Consider the following 25,926-nt stretch of genomic DNA (forward strand, 5'->3'; position numbering starts at 1 on the left):
CATCCCTGTACAGGGCTTGTACAGCTTTTACCAACTACTCGTCTATCCCCAGTTTCCACATTGATCACCGGAAAAGGGATCGGGGACCCTGTTAAAGGCTTTCTCCAAATCAGCAAAAGCCAAGTACAGACATTTATCTTTGGCTAGATATTTCTCCTGCAGTTACCTTACCAGAAATATAGCATCAGTGGTGCTTCTGCCTGGCACAAGACCAAACTGCATCTCATGTAGGCTAACTCTCTTCCTAATTAGTTGGACTATGACCCTCTCTATAACTTTCATCACCTGATCCAATAATTTGATACCCCTGTAGTTATTTCTATCTAAAGCATCACCTTTACCTTTGTAGCAGTTGACTATGGTGCTGCTAAACCAGTCATTGAGTATGATTCCTTCATTGAACTACCTGATTTACAATGCGGGTGATATTTTAAGCATCTCAGCAGTGATTCCTGATGGTCCTGGCGCTTTTCCTATCTTCACATCTTTAATTGCTTTATCTACCGGGGTACTGTTGATTCTGGTAGCTGGTCCCTCAATTGGGTAAACCATTGGCAGACTCTCCTCCTCCCCTTCATTCTCCACATTCAGCAGTCTTTCATAATGGCATCTCCAAGCCTCTTTCTTTGCAGAATCATTAAACGCAAGGGCACCATCATCTATGCAAACTCATTTCTCTCCTATGACAACACAGCTTTCTCTCACACACTGTCTTGCAATCCGAAATACTTCAGTTCTTTGGTCTTCATGTCACTGAATATTGGCAAACTTCTTTTTTTCTGCTTCTCCCTTGGCTATATATACCTGTCTCCTAGCTTCAATTTTAGCCATCTGATACATTCTCCTGCTACCCTCACTCTTCCAGGCCTCCCAAGCCTGTTTCTTTGCTCTAATGGTCCTGTCTACAGTATTGTTCCACCACCATGTTACCCTAGGTCAGGAAGGGACTTTGCGCCAGCCACAGATTTGGTCTGTGGCACTCAGCAAGCTGTCTTGCAGGAATTCCCAGCTGCCTTCTATGTCACAGGACTGTAGCTCCTCCTCCCTATCATCAAATTTCTCGGTAAGGATATCCCTAAATCTCTGATCATGCGAAGGGTTCTTAAGCTTCCAAGTCCTTCTTTTCCAGATTGTTCTGCTTTTTGGCATCCTTCTGGCCTTGAGTCTAAAGTCACTAATAACTAGTCTATGCTGGTGGGTACTTTCTTCACCAGGGAGGGTCTTTGTATTTAAGAGCAATCATGCATCCTGCTGTCTACTGAGAATGAAATCAATCTGGCTAGCAGAGTCACCTGATTGATAGGTTATGAAGTGGCTAGCTGGCTTCCTGAAGTTGGTGTTGCAGTTCAATAGGTTATTTGCATTGCAGAATACCAGGAGCCTAATTCCCTCTTCATTTCTGGTACCGACATGCCCATTAAAATCTCCAGCTACAAAGATGAGATCATTGTTACTCGACTTTGAGGTAGCCTGCAGAAGAATATCATAAAAGTGATCCTACTGTTCATTTAGTAGGCCCGCTTGTGGGGTGTAGGCAGAGATAATTGTAGCTATACCATTCTGCAAGACTAGCCTGAGTTTAAGTACTCTATCGCACACCCTCACTACCTCTATGACTTTATCCACTCGTTTCTCTGCAAGAAGTATGCCCACACCTCCTATTCCATCACTGTTACCTTCCCAGAAGCGTTTATACCTATGTGCTTTGCCTGTGAGAGCTCTGACTGAAGCTCCTCTCCACTTTACCTCTAGTACACAACATACATCAACACGTCCCCGTTCAAGCATCTCTACAATCTTGCTTGACCTACCTTTCAATGTGCCTACAGTTACAGTGCTGACTCTGAAAACTTGGAAAGAAATATGGGAGGTGACATAGGAAGAAGAGATGTTATTCAGCACCTGAAAAGAAGGTTCCTGTGATCATAATATTGTTCTTGCTTTTAACCTACCATCATTCAAGCCTGTTAGAATTGTTAAGGTTGTTGCTTCTACTGGAAGATAGGAGTAAGGAAGCATTGTATGTGAAAAGGTTTAGGGCATTGTAAATATAAGCGTCATAAGCATTGTAGGCATAAGCATTACTGATACTACAGATATAAATGTAAAAAAAAAAGGAGAGGGTAAGTGGGCTACTATCTGGTTTAATTAGTCCAGATATGGGGTGGGGGAGAGAAAAGAAAGGGCAGCAAGATTACAAATATAAGCAGAGAGAGAGAGAAAGGGCAACTGGATGTCTAATAAGAGAAAGAGATTTCCAGTATTGGTGGTGGGGGTGAGAAAGGGTGGGCACAACAACGGACACGATAAAGTCATTTGAAGGGGCAGAGCAGACAAGTAAGAATTATTTTAGAGAAAAGTACGAAATATATATGCTTATATATATATATATATATATATATATATAGAGAGAGAGAGAGAGAGAGAGATGCTTTTATATGTGTATATATATATATATATATGCTTATCTTATCTATAAAAGGCATATTTTCTCTGTGTGTATGCATGTTTAAAATTCATACATTTACAAAATTCCAAATTTAGTGGATGAAAAAATCAGAATTAATATTCTAAATACCATAACTTATGTCATAGGGTCATTTTTCCTGTCAAAATAACTCCCAGTTACGAAAAAAATCGATAAAACTACATACATAACTATTTTCCCTTCTAATATAATCTAATTTCCTCTTTCTACTACCATTACAAATCGTTTCAACTGCTACTTTGTCTTACGAACGTTTACAAACAATCCAAGAAAAAAGACAGAAAGAAAGAGTGAGAGTCAAATAAACAGACAGACTACCAATCCTACATAAATACACACATATATATGTACCTATGGTTACCAATGACCTCATTCTAATTGGCGGGAATTGTAAGTTCACTTCCCATTTCTAACACTGTCTTTCACCAAGATAACAACCAAAAAAATACAGCGACACATCTTTTTCAAATACAATCCACAAACATTTATTCCCTACAAACTGTCAAAAGGGATGTGAGTTTGATTCTCATGGCTAGTTGCTGTCATATTTTTCTGCTCTGTAAGGGATATTATCCCATATATACTGTTACATCAGTATTTTACACGTTGAAAAAATATATCTTTCTACTTGTACCGCAATACATTTCAGTACTTCAAAAACAAACTTAAGTTTGTTTATATATGACGTAGTATATATATAGAGGCTTATATATATATATATATATATATATATATATATATATATATATATATATATATATATATACAAAATTTAGATTCAAGGTGAATATGGTACTTAGGTTTAGGCACCAGAATTAAGTATGGTATTATCCATGCAATTCCAAAATAAGGTGATTAAAATCAAAATAAGCAACAAGGATATCCAAAGTTAATGCAATACGATTGTTTCATGTGACTCCATTTGTTTAAGCAATGTGAACATTACATCAAATGTAAAATGCTGAGCAATCCTCAGCTGCACAAAGATATAAAAATTTACTGAAATTTCATTTCAACAGAAGGACATGTTTTTATAGCTACATATGAAATTTCAGTAAATTTCTATATCTTTGTGCAGCTGAGGATTGCTCAGCATTTTACATTTGATGTAATGTTCACATTGCTTAAATAAATGGAGTCGCACGAAACGATCGTACTGCATTAACTTTGGATATTCTTGTTGCTTATTTTGATATATATATATATACAGAGAGAGAGAGAGAGAGACTTATATATGTGTGTGTGTATATATATATATATATATATATATATATATATATATATATATATATATATATATATATACATACAATTAAGAGCCCTATCTACTCGCTGGCGGTACCTACCCACCACTACCCATTTTCCTTTATTCAAAAATTCTTATCGCTCCTTAAAATTATGGCTTTTAAGTGTTGATTTCTCAGCCCAAGAATTACAGCGTGATGTGCTGCTTGACTGGTCCCCCCTCTCTCTCTCTCTCTCTTTATATATATATATGATGATGATGATGATGATCTTTTCTCCCGCCATGCCTCTGTCTACCCCTCCATCCTCTCTCTCCCCTTCGTAGTTTTTCCTTAAGGTCTTCAGGTTCTGGCTATATATAAATGAGAAACCCATTCTAAATTATCTCGCTGACATACTACGACGAAATACCCAAGATGCAGATAAGATAGAGATTTTTTATTTATTTACGGCCTCAAACATCTCATAATACCTTGCGCTTTAGTTTTGCCCCCTATTATTTATCTTGTTTCTCTCCATGAAATTCAATTGAATTCAGTTGTTGTCTTAAATTCATGCTTATTCATTTTCTAAGCTTCCTAAATTCATGCTACGTTATATTCTAATCACCCAGAATTCATTGCTCTTTTAAAAAATTACGATTTATGCATTGTTGTCTCTCAAATATTTAAAATCTACAATTAAGAGCCCTATCTACTCGCTGGCTAGTGAGAGCTGTGCGAGCCATGTACAGAGATGCTGCCAGTAAGGTGAGGGTTGGAAATGAGTACAGCAATGAATTCCGGGTAGAGGTAGGGGTCCACCAAGGTTCCGTCCTCAGCCCCCTATTATTTATCATAGTCCTCCAGGCAATCACAGAGGAGTTCAAGACAGGTTGCCCCTGGGAGCTCCTCTATGCTGATGACCTTGCCCTAATTGCGGAGTCACTATCAGAACTAGAGGAGAAGTTTCAGGTGTGGAAGCAAGGTCTAGAATTGAAGGGCCTTAGAGTCAACCTAGCTAAAACCAAAATCCTAATAAGTAGGAAGGTAGATAAAACACAAACCCCTTCAGGTAGATGGCCCTGCTCAGTATGTAGAAAAGGAGTAGGTAGTAACTCTATAAGATGTACCCGGTGCAAGCTATGGACACATAAGAGGTGCAGCAACATCAAAGGCAGGTTAACTAGCAAGTTAGTTTTTGTTTGTGGCAGATGTTCAGGTGCAATAAAGACTGCAAACAAACAGGAAACAACTTCTATCTCATTCCAGGGTGAAAAACTAGAGGTAGTCGATAGCTTCCGCTATCTGGGCGACCAAGTTAGTAGTGGGGGTGGGTGAGCTGAAAGTGTAGCTGCTAGAATAAGAATAGCCTGGGCAAAGTTTAGAGAGCTCTTACCCCTGCTGGCGACAAAGGGACTCTCACTCAGAGTAAAAGGCAGACTGTATGACGCATGCGTACGAACAACCATGCTACATGGCAGTGAAACATGGGCTGTAACTGCTGAGGACATACGTAAGCTCGCAAGGAATGAAGCCAGTATGCTCCGTTGGATGTGTAATGTCAATGTGAATACCCGTCAGAGTGTAAGTATCTTGAGAGAAAAGCTGAACATTAGAAGCATCAGTTGTGGCGTGCAAGAGAGACGATTGCGCTGGTATGGACATGTGGTAAGAATGGAGGAGGATAGCTGCGTGAAAAAGTGCCACACCCTAACAGTTGAGGGAACCCGTGGAAGAGGTAGGCCCAGGAAGACCTGGGCTGAGGTGGTGAGGCAAGACCTTCGTACATTGGGCCTCACCGAGGCGATGACTACGGACCGAGACCTTTGGAAATGGGCTGTGCGTGAGAAGACCCGGCAAGCCAAGTAAGATCGTTGCCAGTGCCCCTGGACTGGTTCTTGTGCGGGTGGCACATGAGATGCACCATTTTGAGCGTGGCCGTTGCCAGTACCGCCTGACTGGCTCCTGTAGGATTTTCGAGCGAGATCGTTGCCAGTGCCCCTGGACTGGCTTGTGCGGGTGGCACATAAAAGACACCATTTCGAGCGTGGCCGTTTTCGTGCGGGTGACACGTAAAAGCACCCACTACACTCTCTGAGTGGTTGGCGTTAGGAAGGGCATCCAGCTGTAGAAACTCTGCCAAATCAGACTGGAGCCTGGTGTTGCCATCCGGTTTCACCAGTCCTCAGTCAAATCGTCCAACCCATGCTAGCATGGAAAGCGGACGTTAAACGATGATGATGATATATATATATATATACATACATATATATATATATACATATATATACATATATATATATATATACATATATATATATATATACATATATATATATATGTGTAAGAAGGAAATGGAGGGAATCCAGAGGTAGTATTCATCAGCTGTTAGACATTATATAATGTCTATTTATTTAATTTAAACAGTTCAGATATTATATAAATTCATGTGTAAAATATTAGTTATTTCTAGAATGGAGAAAGAAGACCAGTTTCTTACAGCTGTTTCAGCCAAGAGGTCACAGTACTCCATATGTTACATCATCTTTTCAATGTATTGTAGTAATCTGTAGATAAAATAAGGGTATGTGGGTATGCCTTTAGGCTTCGTCAGAGAGTTTTATAGGATTAATTTATGCATATATAAATATATAACTTTTGGGTCCTGTGAATTTTCTGAAACTCCTCTCTCCAACCCCTTGGAGAATTTTTTTCCAACAAATCTTTACATACACTCAATCTACAGGATATAAGCGATATAAGTTTCATTAAAATGTGTCCATTTTTATGGAAGTTATGAGGCAACAAAGTTGATGGGGTATCAAACTGTAGTTATGCCTTTTTTCAATAAAGGTTAACGTTAACAGATTAATGATTAACGAAGTTAACTCTTCAATTAACGGTGCCTACCTCTATGTATGCTCGTATATATATATATATATATATATATATATATATATATATATATATATATATATATATAGGTATATATGTATCCTGCCTGACTGGCTCCTCATGCTGGTGGTATGTTAAAAGCACCATCTGAACATGGTCGATGCCACTGCTGCCTAACTGACTCCTGTGCTGGTGGCATGTAAAAAACACCCACTACACTCTTGGAGTGGTTGGCATCAGGAAGGGCATCTGGCTGTAGAAACCTTGCCTGACCAGAGTGGAGCTTGGTGCAGCCTGCTGGTTTGCCAATCCTCAGTCAAACCATCTAACCCATGCCAGCATAGAAAACAGATGTTAAACAATGATGATGATGATGATGATGATGATATGTATATGAATATATGCATGCATGCACACACACACATGATACATGTGGACGGTATTTTCAACTGAGACGTTACAACTGTATCTGATACTTCAAGTGCATCAATTCTAAGGCATGGGATGAGGTGGTGAAGCATGATCTTCAAACTTTGGGCTTCACAGTGGCAATGGCTAGTAACCAAGACCTTTGGCAATATGCTGTGCTTGAGAAGACCCATCAAACCAAGTGAAATCACAATCGTGGTCAATGCTGGTGTAAAATAATTGGCACCTATGCTGGTGGCATGTGTAAAAAGCACCTTTTGAGTGTTGGGCCTCACAGAGGTAAAGCAGCTGATGCCGGTGGCATGTGAAAAGCTCTTTTTGAGTGTTGGACTTCATGGAGGCAATGAAAAATGACCAAGACCTTTGGCATTATGTTGTGCTTGAGGAGAAGACCCATCAAGCCAAGTAAAATCACAGTTATGGCAGATACTGATGTCATGCAAATGACACCCATGCCAGTGGCACATAAAAGCACCCATTATACTCTCAGAGTGGTTGGCATTAGGAAGGGCATCCAATCAAAGAAATCATGCCAAATCAGACTGGAATCTGGTGCAGCCTTCCAGCTTACCAGCCTTGGTCAAACTGTCCAACCCATGCCCGCAAGGACAATGGATGTTAAATGATGATGAGGATGTACATATATTTACTAGATTGCTGACATTTATCAATGGTTTCTTCCATTCTGTTGATGCACCATTTTGTATCATTAATAAAATTGTCAGTATTTTTGACAAGGGTATGCTACTATATAAATAATTCAGTTCTACAATGTAAGCAAAAGATAAAACATTGTATGAAATCTGCCTGCTTCATTTATTATTGAAAACAATATGACAGTTGGTAAATATTTATATAAGCATTTTGTTCTCTCAAGGGGCTGGCTCAAGACTTTTATGGCTGAGTAAGCTGTGGCTCAGAGCTGGAAATCTAAATAAGCCTTGTTACACACTCAGCCTAAAGCTTAATCAGCCCAACATGTAATAGCAGCCATTTGGCATGATTCCAGAAGTCAATCTGTGTTTGTTAAATAAGAGTATGTATAAGGTGGTTTTAATGTTCTCCCTACATTTTACATGTCTTATCTTGGACCAACAAAGACTCCCCCCTCTTCAATGGAGCACTACCAAGGCAAGGACTTTTGGAAATGATCCATTAATTATTAACCTAAAAGTCGTCCAGGCAGGAATTTCTATGGTGAAAGGAAGACTGGAAGTGATGAGAGAAGTCATATCAGCCAGTGAGAAGAAAAGTTTTTCTCTGCTTTTGGTTTTTCCTGGGTATATGAGCAGCGACAGACACGAGTCATAGAGATAGACTGGTTGCGACAACATGAGTGAAGAATTGATCAATCTGCCAGTGGTACCTGATTGCAAGTCGAGGGGAGAACTATTTTATTTATGTGCCTTCAAACCACAAGCTGTTTTGGCATGTCGTGTGGCTACATCTGAGAAGTAGATTTTCTATAAATTTTGTTGTTCTTTGTTTGTAATGGCCACAAAAATCGAAATCGGAAATGTGTTGAGACCGTTCACCAGCGAAGGTGATGTGGTGGCCTAGATAAAGAAGTTGAGATTAATAGTGAAGCAGCACAGACATTGAAATGATGTCAGTAGGAGAGATGATTGATAAATCGTGTGTTGATGCAAGGTAACACTTCAGATGTAGCGGCAACAGTGACGATGGTTACCAGTGGGACGAAAAGGCAGGTAGCAAACAACAGCAAGAGTCTGGTAATTCAAATGACCAAGGGATCATGTTTCAGATGTCGAGGTCCGCACATGGTCAGGGAGTGCACAGAACCGAAGCCAATGGTGGTGTGTTACCGATGCAGCTACCCTGGGCACATAACGTAAAACTGCAAGCAGGGAAAGGAATGAAGGGGGACTACTGCGCCACTAGTTCCCTCCACTACTAATTGAAGGCAAAAAATGGACGGAGGAGTATTTCTTGAAAGGAGAACCTCCCGTACTGAGAAACAGGGTGAGCTGCTATGAGCATACTCTGAAAGGAGAAGTCAGGTTTGAGTTCGAGAGAGAGGTGGATAGAGGAGGGTATTCTGGTGCCATGGAGTGAAGAAACGACGGGTGGTGTGCTGCCGTTGATGGCTGTGGTTCAGCCAACAAAGAATAAGGTTTGACTGGTGCTAGACTTCAGGGAACTGAACAAAAATGTGTCCTGTCATATAGGAGGCGAGGTAGCGGATTTGTGTGGAGAAACCTTCCATGAGTGGCGGTGAATGAGGGGGGAAATTACGATCGTCAACCTCAAGTCACCCTATCTGCAGCTCCATGTATCAGAGAAGTTGTAGAAGTACCAACTGGTGAGGTACAGAGGTAGAACATACTGCCTGACTCGACAGGATTTCAGGTTGTATTCAGCACCAAAGATCATGGCGAAGGTCATCAAAACGGTTTTGGGTAAAGAGGCCAAAGTGGAGCAGGCTACCAGCTCATATATTGACGATATCTTAGTAGATGAAAATGTGGTATTGGCAGAGGAAATCGTGGACCATCTGAGGAGGTTCAGGCTGACAGTAAAACTGCCAGAGACTATATGGCGCTGGGGTTTAGGCTCAAAATAGACAAAGTAGGTAAGCTTGTGTTTTGCAGAGAAAACGAGACCCCAGACTTGTAACAGAATATGAATAGATGAGAACTGTTCTCAATGTTTGGGTAGTTGGTGGGCCACTACCCTGTCGCAGGATGGCCCCAAACAGCATGTAGCTATCTCAAAAGGCAAGCAGAAGGAGAGAACTGGTGTAATAAAGTGGGAGAGATGATGATAGTGATGATGCAAGAGGTCTTGGAGAGAGTGCGAGTGGAGGATCTAGTGAGAGGCAGCTGGTACATGCCTTACACAAAGGATCGTGTGGTGCGACACAAGCAACATAGCATTGGGAGTCATGCTGGAAATAGGAGGTGTCAAGGTGGAAGACACAGTATGGCTTAGAAAGAAGGACGATTACAACCATACCGATGTAACTGAACCAGATGCTGTGTTGAAGGCCGTCAACCTAACATTGAGATGGAGACTGCGAGCAGTTGAGATCTAGACTGATTTTGTCAACATGTGAGGGTGGGTGGAGTCAGTGATCACCAGCCGGAAGAGGATTCGCAGGAAAGGGGCTGTGGAAATGATGATCAATTATCGTCTCGGAATCTTGAGGGAGCAAGATGCTGAGTTAGCCTTGTAACTGCATGTGGTGTTCGTACCCTCAGAAAAGAATCAGGTGAGCATTCTAATTAGAGTGAAAAAAATTGGTTGGAAACAGTAGAGGATGTTCCAGGTGAGGTGGTGGTAGTTTGTTGATTGGAGGTCACAGAACTAATGAGGCTGCACAATGTGCACCATATGGGGGTCAACAGGATGATGTTTTTGGCAAGGATGGTCAACCCTGATGTCACTAGGGAGAGTGTTCATAGGTTAGTGGGGAACTGTAGTGGGTGCCAGTTAATTGATCCTGCCCCAAACACACACAAATCAGGAAAGATTCAGGTAGAGGAAGAATGGAAGAGGCTGGTCATTGATGTGACACACTATCAGAGAAAGATGTACCTTTCAATGATTGACTGTGGAGCAGGGCGAATGGCTATATGGAGAGAAATCACAGTGAAGACTGCTGCCGAGCTCACAGAGGTGCTGAATGTGGTGTTTTTGGAAAGGGGTCCTGTAGACAAGCTATTGATGGATAACAGCTCAGTTTTTCACTCAGAGGAGCTGATAGAGATGCCTGAAAGTTGGAGCACAAGATGCTTTTTCAGAGACGCATACAGGCCAGGTGGAAATGGGATTGTGGAACGGCACCACCGTATGATTAAAGCCATGACTGACAGGGGACAAATCTCTGCTATGGAGGCAGTCTTCTGGTATAACATGTCACCCAGGATAGGGCAAGCTGAAGAGTCAGTCCTGCACAGGGTCATATTCTTATACAAATGGAGACACCCAAGTGTGGTGCCATAGGAACAAGAAGTGGAAGGGATTACATCTGTGAAGGTTGGAGATGAAGTATGGATGAAGCCCCCAAATGCTCAGTGTGCAATGCAGTGAGAAAAAGGTAAGTGACCACAATCAGTATTTTGAATAATGTATCAGAGGATGGAATGCCATGTCACATCCTAGATATATTTGAAGGGTGATTAGCTCTTCCAATGATGAAGGGGAGGAGAAGGTGGTCCCAAGACCCTATGGAGTTATCTAAGGGAACGTCATCCCCTCCAGGTGGATGTATGATTACGGGACAGAATAGCAGGGCAGTGATCTTTAGATCAAGGGGGGGGCGTATAGTTGAAGGAAGACTGGAAGCAACAAGATATTACGTCAGCAAGTGAGAAGAAGTTTTTCCTGAGGATACGAGCAGCAACAGACACAAGTCGTGGAGATAGAGTGGTTGTGACAACATGGGTGAAAAATTGATCAATCTGCCAGCAGTACCTGATTGCAATTGGAAGTAAGAACAATTTTATTTACATGCCTTCAAACCACAATTTCATCACCTTGAGACATTGTTGCTCATACCTTCCACTTCCCAGTTTATTCAAGAGTGAATGTTCCCAGTTTACTATCAGTTATACTATATATCAATGAAGATAAAATGATTTACCTTACAAACTATGCCTGTCGTGTTTTAGAGAGGGTTTGTAAGAGTAAACCATCCAGTCCTAACTAACTGACCCTTACACTGCTGACCATTATTTCAGTAGTTCAGATTCTGTTATCACCCGTTCACACCATATTACTGTTTCTGTTATAATTTAAGGAAAATTAGTTAAGCTCATCTCCTCCACCAGTTTAGTTTATTAAATGGGGTTGAAAAACAACACACATCTGCTTAAAATGGCCTTTACAGTCCATCAAAGCCCATATGATGGTTTTTGTGGCCCAGTTGCACTTATCTGGAGCCTCGGACAACTTTCATACTTACATGGCTTGGAGCACTCAGCATAAACAGTGTGACCTTTGTGTTTAGTATTGAAGAAATAATAAAGAACCCATGTTAATGGTCAAATCATTGGAGGAACAGCAGCAACTTTGACCCTGTTTAGGTCCCCTAATGTACCATGTAGTGATGTTTTAGATTAAGTCTACCCTTAAATGTCAATGATAAAATTAATTAACTGTAATCATTATTAATAATAATGAGCTTATTGCATACGGTGGTCAGATACACAACTTGTGGAAAACAGGAGATAGAAAACAGTAAAAAGCCAAGTGAAGAAAGACACTAGCACTTTTACATATCTCATACCTATTCATAAGTACATACATACCCATTATACATACAGTCTATGCAAGCACATTCTCATTTCATATACATACGCTATGCAAACATACATATACTAAGATATATATAGACATGCATAGCTGCATCATTATTGTTTTAACGCCTCCATAGTTTGGAAAATGTAGTTAAGAAGCTTGTTTCCCAACTATATCGTCTCAAATTCAGTGTTGGTTGTAAATATACATTACTGTCATACAAATGATGTTCGTCTGCTGTCTTCCATGGAAAACCTGTCTGGCCATACTATCTTGCTAGGAAATAGGGAGAGTTGGCAACAAGAAGGGCATCTAGCTGTAGAAAATCTGCCTCAACAAATTCTTTCTGACTCATATGCAAACATGGAGAAGTGGACATTAAATGACAATGATGATATATAGTCAATGCATAAAAAGAATTCCTCAGACACTTAGCATAAATTGTTAACTTTTAACTTCAGACATCTGTGAAATATTTTATTCTTGTGTCACTCAAGTTACTAATTAATGTAAATTTACTGCAAGAATCTAACATTAAATTACATCAGTTTTTATTTGAATATTCTAGTTACATAGTTAAGACCTTTTAAAAAGACTATTTATTTACTTGGATAACCTTAATTGACAAAATTGTTTGCTAAAATAGCTCTCCAGTTTTTGTACTAATGTCAAGATATGGAAACATTAACAGAGATTATCTGACATTTTAGGATTCCATTTGAGATGAGGTGAGGATAGGGGAAGGGGTAGTGTAGCATGTGTTTTAAAGTTGTTTACATTGAATTTTCTGTGTGTGTGTGCAAGTCATGCATTAATACATATTTTAATGTCAATATGGCTAGAGCTTGGTAATATATTTTTCCATAGATAAGTTTTGACCAGCTATGTCTAACTTAGTAGCATCAGTTAGAAAAGACATTTAAAGATGTTTCATCTCAGTCATTCTATGGGTGTCATAGCTCATTTGAGTGGATACTTATTGTTTGCAGAAATATATCCTGGGATAGATGGTTTATCTGGGATTCATTGGAGATAATTATTCAGGAACCATTTAAATATTAGGGGATATTTTTCTTCTCTTATGTGTTTTAGTATGTTAAAAGAGAGCAAGCCCAGTTGAGGTGAACAGGTGAATTTTAAAGTGGATACCAACATCCTTTGGGCATATTTTTCACATTGTACAAATGATACAGCACTCATGGTGATATTGGAGGAAATAAAGATTTAGTTTCATCTTGAGATGATCCCAATAATCAAAACCTGTCTATTTTCCTTGTGATCGAGCTCTAGGGTGCTTCAATTTTCATACCGTTTCAGGTAGGGAGAACACAGCACACAACAATATTCAAGGTGAGGATGGGCGAAGGCAGAGAAGAGAAGGATAATGGAAGAAGTGTTTCTAGACTGTAAAGTCCTGAGAATCCAGGAGCATGCCCTGTGGGCCATGTTGACTTTGTTGTTTATATGAACATTCCAGCTTAAGTTGTTATCAATGGTTATTCCGAGGTCATGAGCAGCATTTGATGCAATGTGACTACTACTATATAGCCCCAGGCTCACCAAAGCCTTGTGAGTGGATTTGGTAGATGGAAACTGGTCATGTGTATAAGTCTGTTCCTTTGTCTTGACATCACATGATGGTTGTAAAAAAGTATCAGTTATACAAGTAGTGTTGTTTCCAGTCTTTGTGAAAAATATGTCTGGCCATGGAGAATATGACCTTGGTTGGTGACAGGAAGGGCATCTGAATGTAGAAAACCTGCCTTGATGAATTCTGGCTGACACATGCATGATGAAATCCTTGAATTATCCCTGAGGCTAGATGTTTTGGTTTGGTCTTGAGGGAGAGTCTCTGTAGATGACTTTCACAGATTGTTTTGAGATCAATGCAATTAATGTTCCTTTTGAATATTTAACCCTGTAACATCTAAAACATGTTATAGGCTCAACTGTTAATCCTCTAACATCTAGTAGATATTAAAGGATTAACTGTTCACAATTCTTGACATTTGAAATACTGTCATATGTGTGTGAGTGTGTACTCTTATACTTATATGAGCTTCTGTAGATCTGCTTTTATGTATGGTTTTTGTTTATTCCAGTTCAATGTGCTGGAAAGTAAATTGAGGTGTGGTTGATGTGCTAGTAAAATTCTTGAATGTCCAAATGCTTTGTGATCTTGTTAACCTCATATAGAAGTTAATCATTGTTGAATACTATTTCTTGGTTTTACTTGACCTCTCATTCATCCAGTTCTGTGGAATCTCTAAATCTCCAGCTGTTTCATTCCTCACTTACCCATCTAAATAATTACATTGACTAAAAATTCATTTTTATTATTTGCTTATATTTTTACATACTTTTTTACTTCCACTTCTTATTGTTATTTGCTTATATTAAGAATGGGAAATTCCCTAAATTCTATCCAGCACTTGAACTTAATGTATCTTTACTTTTACTGACCAAATCAATCTAATTTTGCCCAGTTTCAGCCTTCCTATTGCATATATAAAGAAGAAATTTTGTGCGTAAATTTAGACTTGAATTGTTGGTGTAACCATGATGTTCCAGTGATCTGATGAGCTAGCTGTCTTTATTTGCATCAATTTGTGAATATACAATTGTATAATGCTGAGCATACATATTAATGCAAACATACATGCATAATTTCTTCCACACTAAATTTAATATTCAAGAAGTTTGCAAAATGGTCATAATTCTATGGTTGAATATATTCACTCTCATACCTCTTCACTTATATATATACATACCCTCTACCCTTTTTCATCACTTACTACATCCACCTCTAGCTCTATCTTTAATTATGTCACTCTCCTCCCACACTCTATATTCTCCCTTATACTCACTTTCTTGTATCTTGTGTGCTCTGGCACCCTGTCACCATCTCCCTTCCACCTTTGTATCTCCTCTATAGCAAGACACCTATGCTTGTCCCTCTATTATATGTTAGCCTTCTACACTTGGCATAAAGCCACCTCTCCCTCTCACAAATACACTCCTAATCAAAGGGATCTTTTCTTATTTCATTTTATAAGTTACTAAATAACCTCACTAGTGCTGGTTTCACAAAAAGGCATCCAGTACACACTGTAAAATGGTTGATGTTAGGAAGAACATTTAGCTGTAGAAATCATGCCAAAGCTGACATTGTGGCCTGATGCAGCTCATCAAACCCTCTAAAACCACCCAACCTGTTCCAGCATGGAAAAATGATATAATTTTACATCATATTTTTCTGTCTCTAAGTTGAGAATGACCAAATTGGTGATTTTGATGTTGCATATATTTAATGTTAATGGACAAGGCCACAAATGTGTAGATGAGAGGCAGAACTAATTGAATTATTTCTGGTGTGGAACTAAAGACATATTTCAACATCAGCAGGGTTTGGATTCAGTACAAAAGAATCATGTTGTTATAATAATTCCCATTACATTTATTACTGTAATCTTTTATAAATCATTACAAATTTATAAATAAAACAAGTATCAATAATATATTAGGATGAATTTGTACTAAATTGTCTTCTGGCTGGTTGAAACAAATTTAAACAAGAAAATCTAGAATTTCTCTTTTGTACCACCTGAAAATCTACTATATATAACAACATTGAACCACATCACAAATGATCAGGGTTGACCTGGGCATAAACAACAATTTCCCTGAACATGTTAAACCTTGAATGAATGAAATGTTTGATCTTGTATGATATTAACTGTTTTGACAAGGGCTACACTGCATCACAAGATTTAGGTTTCCTATGCATAAAGCCATATATTTCAGCTCAGGACAACTGCCGACAATATTTACTTAGAATATGAATAGTCTAACAGTTATCGTCATTCTATGATTACTGTTTGCTGACATTATTCACCTCCCCACTCAAACCATATTTTCTTATTGTTGAGTAATGCCAGTCTCGAATATTTGCCAACATACTGTCTAACCTACCTAAACACTTTCCACTCTTCCACACCAGGACTGTATCTCTTCAAAACCCTCTCATTTGTTTTCTCTGAAACCATTAAAATTCAACAGATAAAACCTGATGCCATCTAGTTACTTGTCTACACAAATGTGTATAAGGGGTACCATTTCTAACTTGGATTAAGAAAATAAAAATAAATAAGTGGAAATTTTACCGGTGAGTGTGTTAAATTATAAAGCACTAAAAGAGAATGACTCTCCCAAAACACAACAGAATATGCTTCAACACACGAACTCACATAGAGAATCTTGCAAACCAAATCCCCAAACGAAACATTCAAAACTTTGCTATCTTAAATATCAAAGAGTACACTGTAGGTGCAGTATGGTCAAGTGGTTAAGAAATTTGTTTTGAAACCATAGTATTTTGGGTAAATATTTTCTATAGCCACAGGTTGACCCATAAATAGTGAGTGAAATAGGGTGGATAGAGATGATCTAGAAGCCTGTCAGGTGGATTATAAATAGAATTCAAAACATACAGCCTTATCATGCTGATGCTGCAAGAGAATTACATTAAGGGTACATGTATCTACAGAATACCCATTCACATTAATTCAGGAGCAGATAATCCTCATCAAACAACGGAGATCCATCAACAGATACACTAACTGAAAATGAAGGACATGATCTGGAGCTAAGCAACTTCATCTACCATTTTTTTCCCAGCAAACCAACAACTTTCTAATCCAGTAAAGCTTTAACAGTGATGTCAGACAAAAACCTTCCAGCTCAACAACAAAGGACAACACAATATTTTAATGTTTTTATTTTCCAGTTTTAGACTGCAGAGTCAATAACCAGAGTAAATTAGATAGTGGCAACTAATAACTGGTATCTCTTGAAATATGGCCAAACATAATTGCAGTAATCTTTAGTGGTGACTTCTAACAGGGATTTTTATTTTTACAGGACTAAGATGGACGATAGTTATTTGTAGAGTTCATCCAAGTAAGGAGTTTGTGAGAGGTTGCCAACAGCAGCCATTGAAGGTTTGCCATTAATGATCTTCTTTGAAACCTGGAAATAGAAATAAAATATGAACATGAATGAGGAGCAAAGTAGTTTTAATTTTCATGAACTTCCCAAAGGTAATAGCAACCAGAGTGAAAAATCAAAACTTAGTAACTGACTCACTTTAAGGCCTTATCATTGCTATATTATCCAATCAAAAAATCATTTTAACATCACTTAATACATTTATCTTTACAGGGAGGATTATTTGGTAAGTTCCTTCCCTCTCAATTCAATTACAAATGCCAGAATATAGTGTTATCTTATAGGGTACCCTTTAGTAGTTTTAGCCCCTTTTTTCTTAGTGACTCAATGAAGTCCTCTCTTGCATAATACTGTAACTACAATGCTTGCTTGTTTAGATTAGCGTTGTTATTGCAATATAAGGCATTGAGTTATTTAAGAGCATAAAGTATTATCTATAGAAAACTTTTGAAGAAACATAAAAGAATTGTTTAGTGTTTTTGCCACCAGGATTGTAAGTAACCAACATAAAATGGTAGTTAGGGCTAGTTTTTGCGGTTAGAAAAGTATAAGGATCAAATTCAATAAACAGTTCTTGCTTCTGAGAGACAAAAATAAAGAAAAAGAGAACTACTGACCGTGTTGACATCACTAATGGTGACAGCATCAATTTGTGCCAAGATGTCTGTGATGTCAGCCAGTCCTCCAGCAATCAATAACTGCTCAGCCATCTCTTTCAGAACAAGGTTGCTGTCTTCAGCATTCATCAACACAGCTGCCTTCAGCTGGTTCCTGTATAGAAAGTATACATTCAACCAATGTTATAAAGTTCTCTTGCAGGCAAAACTAACATTCTACTTTCTTTCACACTACCTCGCTATTCTCTGCAACAGATCAACTTTCACAGCTTTTTACCAACTAAATACTCAACCATTGCATGACACTTCTTACTTGACCTGCTCAATGTAGCAGCCAGAATACAACAGATTTTCTTTTGAAGCTACATCCCAGGATTGCATCCTTAACACAACCATATCAAAACGATGGGACATCAAGGAAGATTCCAAATACCTTGACTACCTCACTTACACAACCAAATATTGTATGACAGAGCAAACAGCTGCAATGCCAGATCAGGGTAAAGTTAATTAAACAAACCAGCCATAATATAAAAAGGTAAAAAAAAAATGACTTTACTTAGCCCGGGAGATCTCCTCTTCACTAAATCCAGATTTGGTGATACTAGCAAACTCCCCAAAGGCAGCTTTCAGAACCTTAGAAACGAAGGAAAGAAACATGAAAGTAGTCTGCAGAAACAAAAAGAAATTAAAATGTTTCCTGTCACTTTGATTTAAAATGATATATTATAAACAACACACTCTTTGTTGGTTTAATGTAGTTACACAATCACTATGTTCATTGTCAGTTTGATGCAGGACAATATATTATACAGACACATTCCCTGTTGCTTTCATGTAGAACAATACATTACACAAACACTGCATGTTTCCTGTCAGTTTAATGTAGAACAATATGTTATACAAACACATTTCCTGTTATTTTGGTTTAGCTCAATATTTTATACACACAAGCATGTTACCAATCAGTTTGATGGAGAATATTTAGATACACATAGAAACATGTTCCCTCTTGGCTTGATGTCAAACACACAAACTGTACATTTGAATCTTAAACTACATCAGCATACAGAAGTAAAGGTATTATTGACTGATTTAACTCCTAGTAATTAACTAGTACTTTTTATTGACCCTGACTGGCTGAAAGGGAACTCAAAACCAGTTGGAATTAAAACTCAAGATCTAACTAAATGCCATAAATCTTTTTGGCTGATTTTCTACCAAGTGTGTCATCTACCATCCTGCTATCTCATATCACATTAAAATACACTAGTATAATATTATCGTTAATCCATTAAACATAAAACATTCACCTTACATTATTTATATATCTAGTATTAAGAAATACAGCAAAAATTAACTGAGATCAGATAAACATAATAAAACAAAAAAAAAAATTAAGAAGATATAAAAATCAGCTGCTTTCACTCACTGAACCATCATGTAACCATGAGGCACAGGCACAGCTGGGTGGTAAGAAGGTTGCTTGTGGCTTCAGTTCTACTGAGTGGCACCTTGGGCAGGTGCTTATTATAGCCCCAGACCAATCAAAGCCATGTGAGTGGATTTGGTAAATGGAAACTGAAAGAAGCCTGTTGAATATACATATGTGTGTGAGTGTTTTGCAAGTTGTATCTTTTGATCTTGACATTGCATGATTGTTGTAAACAAGTGTCATTGTTGTACTAGCCATGGGGAAATATTACTACTTGGAAACGTTAGGCAATAAAGAATGACGGAAGACAAGTCCAGGTGTTCTGCTCAAGAGGAGATACAAGAATACTCTGCATTATATAAGAGTGGGTGGGAGTATTTAGAAAGAAGATAGAGATGGTGGGTATAAGAGAAGATGTAGATAGTGGATTAGCAGATGTGGAGTGGGGAAAGTTTCATAAAAGTGTGAGGGGATAGTAATAGATGGTTAGTGTTGGTGGTAGGGGTGAATGTAGCGATAATGAACAAGAGTGGAGGTCCAGTTAGGGTAGGGGTAAGGAGAGAGATATAGGAGTTGCTCAGGAAAGAGAAAAGATCAGAAAGTAGCAGAATGATGTGCAAGGTATAAGAGTAGTGGGTAGTAGAGGTACATAAGGGAGTTATAGTAAGTGGGGTGTGATGGTAGATATGAAAAGGTATTGAGAAAGATAGGTGTTAAAAATGAAGTGTGGCAGAAGGCACAGAAAGATTGGTGGAAATAGTGGAAGTGTGTGTGTGTGTGTGTGTACACACACATCTGTGTGTGACAAAGGAATAAACAATTATCTTATGAACTTCATTTGTCTACAGCTGTTTCGACTATAAGATACAATGGACTCATAGTTAAGTGCCTGAATATCACCTTATAGATCATAAGATAATTATTTATTCCTTTGCCATCTCAATTTCTTACTACCACTCTGTATTTGACTAACACTTCATACAGAAGCATATGTATATTCAGCTCTACAACAGGTTATTAGTATTGCAATGCCCAAATAAAATATCAAAAAAATATATATATATATATCATCATCATCATTTAATGTCCATGTTCCATGCTGCCATGGGTTAGACTCTGACCTATTTATATAGCTGAATATCAAATATGTACAAAAACATAAAATGACAGGAAGTGAAGAATTTGAACAACAAAACCAATTTTGAGAGCTCTGAAACTTAATATCAAAGTCTCTTAGTACCCAATCTTCATTGAGGAAAGGAGAGAAGGGAAATACAAAGCCAACTAACAAGATAATCTTACAATTCAGCTGAACTGTTGACTTCAAATATAAACTGACCTTTCCTATATCTGCCTTGTCTGCAGTTGCAGCAAAACCAAATATACCTCCATCAGAGTAGGCACTGCTGATACATGAAATCTAGAAAATACAAGAGAGGGAGAGAAAAATATTTAAATAAAGAACGTGTGTGTGTGTGCACACATGTATTAAACAGAAAATATGACTGTGGCTTTGAAGCTTGATAACTATTTGATAATCTCATGAAAGTCTGAAATCACAGATGTATTTTCTGTTTAAAAAATATTAAAAACTAGTTTCTGCATGGAACTTTTTCTGATGTTATTAATCTTGACAAATGCGTGTGTGTGCATATATATATATATATATATATATATATATATGTATATATATACATATGAGGGGGTACCCCAAACACCCCAGAATTTTGCAATATTTTATTCACTTAGTTTTATATGTTTACACTTTTTTCACCTTCAAAGTATTCTCCATATGAAGCAATGTATTGGTCCAGATGTGTTTTCCACTGTTCAAAGCAGTCCTGGAACTCTTGTGAAGTGATGCCTTTTAACGCCTCTGTCATTTTTTTTCTTCATGTCTTCCACATCTGCAAAACGTTTTCCATTAAGGACATTTTTTTCATTCAAGAGAACAGAGAACAGTCGTGGGGAGCAAGATCAGGCAAATAGCGAGGGTGGGTAAGCGAGGTCATGCCATTTTTGGCAAAAATGGTCTCACACTTAAGGTGGTGGGTGTAGGCACATTGACGCGATGAAACCACCACTCTCCACTTAGCTACATCTCACAAATGCTTCAGAACTGTCAAGTAAAATGTCTGGATAACAGTTTGACCAGGAGGAACAAATTCTATGCAGACAATTCCTTTCACAATGATGAAGCAAATCAGCATTGGCTTGACATCAGACTTCACTTGATGTGCTTTTTTGGGGTGTGGTTACATTGAATACTTCCATTGACTTGATTGCTGTTTCATTTCCGGGTTGTAGCAGCAGCTTCCATCACCAGTGATGACCTCCAGAAAAAGTTTTGGATCAACTTCCACCTGTTTTTTCAGTTCATGACATGCATTCAGTCATGACTGCTTTTAATCTTCTGTAAGCAAGCAAGGCACAAATTTTGCTGCAACTCTTTCATTCGCATTTCCTTGCTCAAAATTTGCTGACAGGAGCTCCAGGATACACCACTCATATCAACAAGTTAGTCAATTATCCAGTGACGGTCCTCCAAGATCAGTTAGTGAATTTTCATGTTTTCATTTGTTGGGAGCTCAGCAGTCACTCTGAATGAGGTTGGTCTTCAAGCAACAAATGACCATTCCCAAAGTGTGAAAACCACTTGCAAACTTGTGTTTTGCTCATGGCAATGTCCTTATAAGCTGTTTGAAGCATGACAACTCTTTTGGCCGCCGCTTTTCCCAGCAGTAAACAAAATTTCACAGAAGCACGCTGTTCCTTTTTATCAGGGGAGAAGCACTATAAAACAAAGACACATCATGTGGCAGTATGACTTCATTCAATGACGCTGGTTGGCAGACTGATGCCTGAGGGTTGCATCAAGTGGCTTCTGCAGCGGAAGCCTGAACTACAACAGGCTTGTCCCACAGAGAATGTTTCTGGTGGTTACCCCCTCATACACACACACACACACACGCATGTATATGAACAGAGTTACCTTAATTCAGGGATTAGGGAGCCCATTCACACAAGGAAGGACACAATACTTTTAAATGGAGAATCCTGAGGCAAAATTGTAAGGTCCTAACCAAATGGTTTCAACACTTTTGTACATATATAACACTGAACAACCAGTGTTATATGTGTGTATATATATATATACTCACACACACACGGCAGTTGATTCTTTATGCAGAGTTGACATATTTATTTAGAGTTGATCCAATAGAAAGCTCTTTCTAGAGTGATTTCCAGGAGATGGGCAATGAAAGAGTTCTTTGTAAGGCCAACTCTAAATATAAATGTATACATAAAATAAAAAGATAGTGGTTAAATGCTGTTTTGTTTTAAAGGGACTCTCATAAAGCATGTGTGTATGTGTGTGTGTGTGTGATTAAACCAACTCAATAATAGAAAGATGAAAGGCTAAACTGAACTCAGCACAAAGTGATGTAATAACTATTTAGTCCAGTACTCTACTATTATCACCAATCTACAACCAGGAATTTACAGTGGAGGAAACAGTTAACTGTATCAATCCCAATACTAGACACATTTTATTGACAATTAGAATAATGAAAGGTAAAATGAAGCTTAGCAGGATTTGCTCTCAGAATGTAAAAACAGATGTAATAATTATGATTTTGAATTTTAGTAGCAGGTCACAAATTTAAACTCAGAGTATAAACAGTTGGGACTAAATACCATAAATACTTATATTGGCACTCTCTCTTTCTTATGGCGATGATGATTCTAAATGGTACTTACACCAAAAGGAGCTGAAGTGGCTGACCCAGCTGCCTTACCAAGTCGGGAGATCTTATTGTTGGTACTGTACTTCACAAACGGTCCAGTTCCCATGATCATCTGCATAATACATGCAGGTAACAAGTCTTTGCTGGGCAGACTATAAAATTGGAAGGAAAAACAATACACTGCATAAACAAAAAGGAAACGATAAACAAAACAGGAGAAAGATTTTATGGGTATAAAAATATTTTCAAACACTTTATTAAAGACATTTAATTTCTTTTAATTTGATAATCAAGGACTAAGAAGTAGTATAAAATATCCAAAAGAGGTGGTATAGTTGAATCAGTTGACCATTAACAGATAATTATTTGAATGTTTGCAGAATGTAAACATTATAGAATAATTCTTAACACAAACAAATAAATTAGTTCCCTTGTACACACACATTTTACTCCTTTACTTGATTTAGTCATTGGATTGCAGCTATTCTGGGGCATCATCTTGAGGAAGCTTAGTCAACTGGATCAGTCCTATTACTTATTTCATCAGTCACTTTTTGCCAAACTGTTAAGTTACAAAGGACACAATGAAACCAACACCAGTTGTCAAGCAAAGAGACATACACAAACATACATCTATCTGGGCCCCACAATCACCAACAATGGAGATGAACTTCAGATGTTGTCTAGCTACCAGGGTCATTTACTCCCTATGAACGCCCCTCTGGTGCCACTGCTCTCTCTCCTGGAAGATGAAGCTCCACATCTGCAATGCATTGGTCCTCTCCATTCGCCTCTATAGAGCACAAACATGGCTCCTCTTAAAGACCCTGGCAAAGGGGACTGACAGATTTGATAGTAGGACCCTGAGAACCATCAACAACATTAGATGGTGCCATCAGGTTTCCAACAAAGAATTGCATGCATCAGCTTGCAGCCTCCCACCTCATAGCTATCTGTTGCAGCAGTTGTTGACTGAAAGAGGCATCATGGCAAGCCCTGGCCCAGATGGCTGGCATGGGACTGCCAGTGATGGAAAGCACTGGTGGACCTGGTTGGCTCTACACATGACATCTCTGGGACCACTAATCTGGGATGACCCCAGCTCCATCAAGCAAGAGCATGAAGCAGCAAGCAAGCAGCATACGTACTGGGTTGAGGAATAATTCATGACCATTTTATTCAAATTTTAAAATGCACACAGAAATAAAACACATTGGCAAAATGTTTCATGTTATTTAAAAGAGAATTTTTTACTCTACAAGATAGTGTATTTTGATTTTTTAATTTTATTGATTTTTGTGTATTTTCAGATCATTAAAATGAAATGTCGAATGGACAAAACTGAGCATTTCCGACACCATTTGCTTTTTGGATTTAATGGAGGTGTTAAGGTCACCAAAACTGCTTGTGAGATTTGTGTTGTGCGTGGAAAAGAAGCAATGCCTCAAAGTACCGCCTGCTGTAAGGTTTTGTGCTTCAAAAAGGGGAATTTTGACCTTAAGGACAGATCACACACCGGTCGACTAATTGAGTTCGATGAAGAGTGAGTGAAACAATTTCTTCACAAAAATCCACATGAAATGACCAGAGAATTGGCAGACCAGATGGATTGTGATAAAAAAACTGAGGTGAATCACCTTCACTCAATGGGCAAGGTTCAGAAAATCAGTGCTTGGGTGCCACACACTTTAAGCGCAAACAACAAACATCAACACTCCACAATTGCCACCAGTTTGCTCGCTTGACATTGCTCAATACATGATCACAAATAGCATTTTCTTTACTGCATTGTCACTGGCGATGAAAAATGGTGCCTTTAAGCCAATATGAAGCAGCAAAAAGATGGCTCAGCCCCGACAAAAAAGCAACTCTGCAAGGAAAACAAGACCTTTGTCCTTGAAAGATGATGTTGTGTGTATGATGGCACTGAGTGCAACCAAACACTCAATGCAGAGCTCTACATTCAACAACTGCAATGACAAAATGAAGCAATTCAGCAAAAAAGACTGAATAGGCGAAATGGTATTCTTCCGCAACAAAACAACGACCATCCTCACATCACCAATATGGCCAAAGCTGCAATTCAAGAACTCAAATGGGAAGTGCTGCCTCATCCTCCATAATCTCCAGACTTGGTGCCATCAAATTTTCATTTCTTTCAATAACTTTGTGTGGTGTATCGTTCAATAATGACATGGTATTGAGAGCTTTGCTGAACAAATTCTTTGAGTCAAGACTGGGAGATTTCTATCGCCAAGGCATTGAAAAACTTATTGAATGATGGGAGGAAGTCATAAACAACAATAAAGAGTATATTATTGATAAATTTGTTGTTTTTGTTTAAAATAAATTTAAAAAAAAAACGCTCCAGAATTATTCCTCAACTCAACATATAAATGTGTGAGTTTATATATATATATATATATATATATATATGTATGTATATGTGGTGTGATGGATTTATGCACACAATTTCCACCTACCAAACTGACATATAAGGCATTGGTCATCCTGGGGCTAAAGTAGAAGACACATGACTAAAATGCCATGCAGTGGGACAAGAGCAAACTTGTTAACCACACAGCCATATGTACACCTTAATGATACATGTATGTTTTGAACCAGGGATTGTATATTGGAAGGCTGCATTGAACTCAGTCTAATCTAACAGGGCTCTATTTACAGAAATTTTGTGAAACATGTGGAAAAACCTAATTACATTTATTGTGAAAATTTAATTATGAAAATAAGAATAGAGATATAAATTAGATGCTTTTAAGAATTTAAAAACTTCAGAGTAAATATAATTCTTTGGAAT

The 25,926-nt window shown here is 38.2% G+C and overlaps 1 protein-coding gene across 2 annotated transcripts in view; it reads right to left on the minus strand.

Annotated features, from left to right (window-relative positions):
- Positions 1-17,061: 17,061 nt before the first annotated feature.
- The window catches only part of LOC106883452 (cytochrome b-c1 complex subunit 2, mitochondrial), a 48,399-nt gene continuing 39,534 nt past the window's right edge, over positions 17,062-25,926 (minus strand). For both annotated transcript variants that reach the window (XM_014934477.3, XM_014934474.3), the window contains 5 exons: positions 23,122-23,260; positions 20,699-20,779; positions 18,484-18,560; positions 17,925-18,078; positions 17,062-17,328 (listed from right to left, as the gene is read on the minus strand). In XM_014934477.3, the coding sequence (XP_014789963.1) occupies positions 17,239-17,328; positions 17,925-18,078; positions 18,484-18,560; positions 20,699-20,779; positions 23,122-23,260 (541 nt within the window). In that variant the 3' untranslated portion in view covers positions 17,062-17,238. The remainder of the gene's footprint in view (positions 17,329-17,924; positions 18,079-18,483; positions 18,561-20,698; positions 20,780-23,121; positions 23,261-25,926) is intronic.

This window comes from Octopus bimaculoides, chromosome 7, assembly GCF_046866305.1.
Source record: "Octopus bimaculoides isolate indiv1 chromosome 7, ASM4686630v1, whole genome shotgun sequence".
Lineage (NCBI taxonomy): Eukaryota > Metazoa > Mollusca > Cephalopoda > Octopoda > Octopodidae > Octopus > Octopus bimaculoides.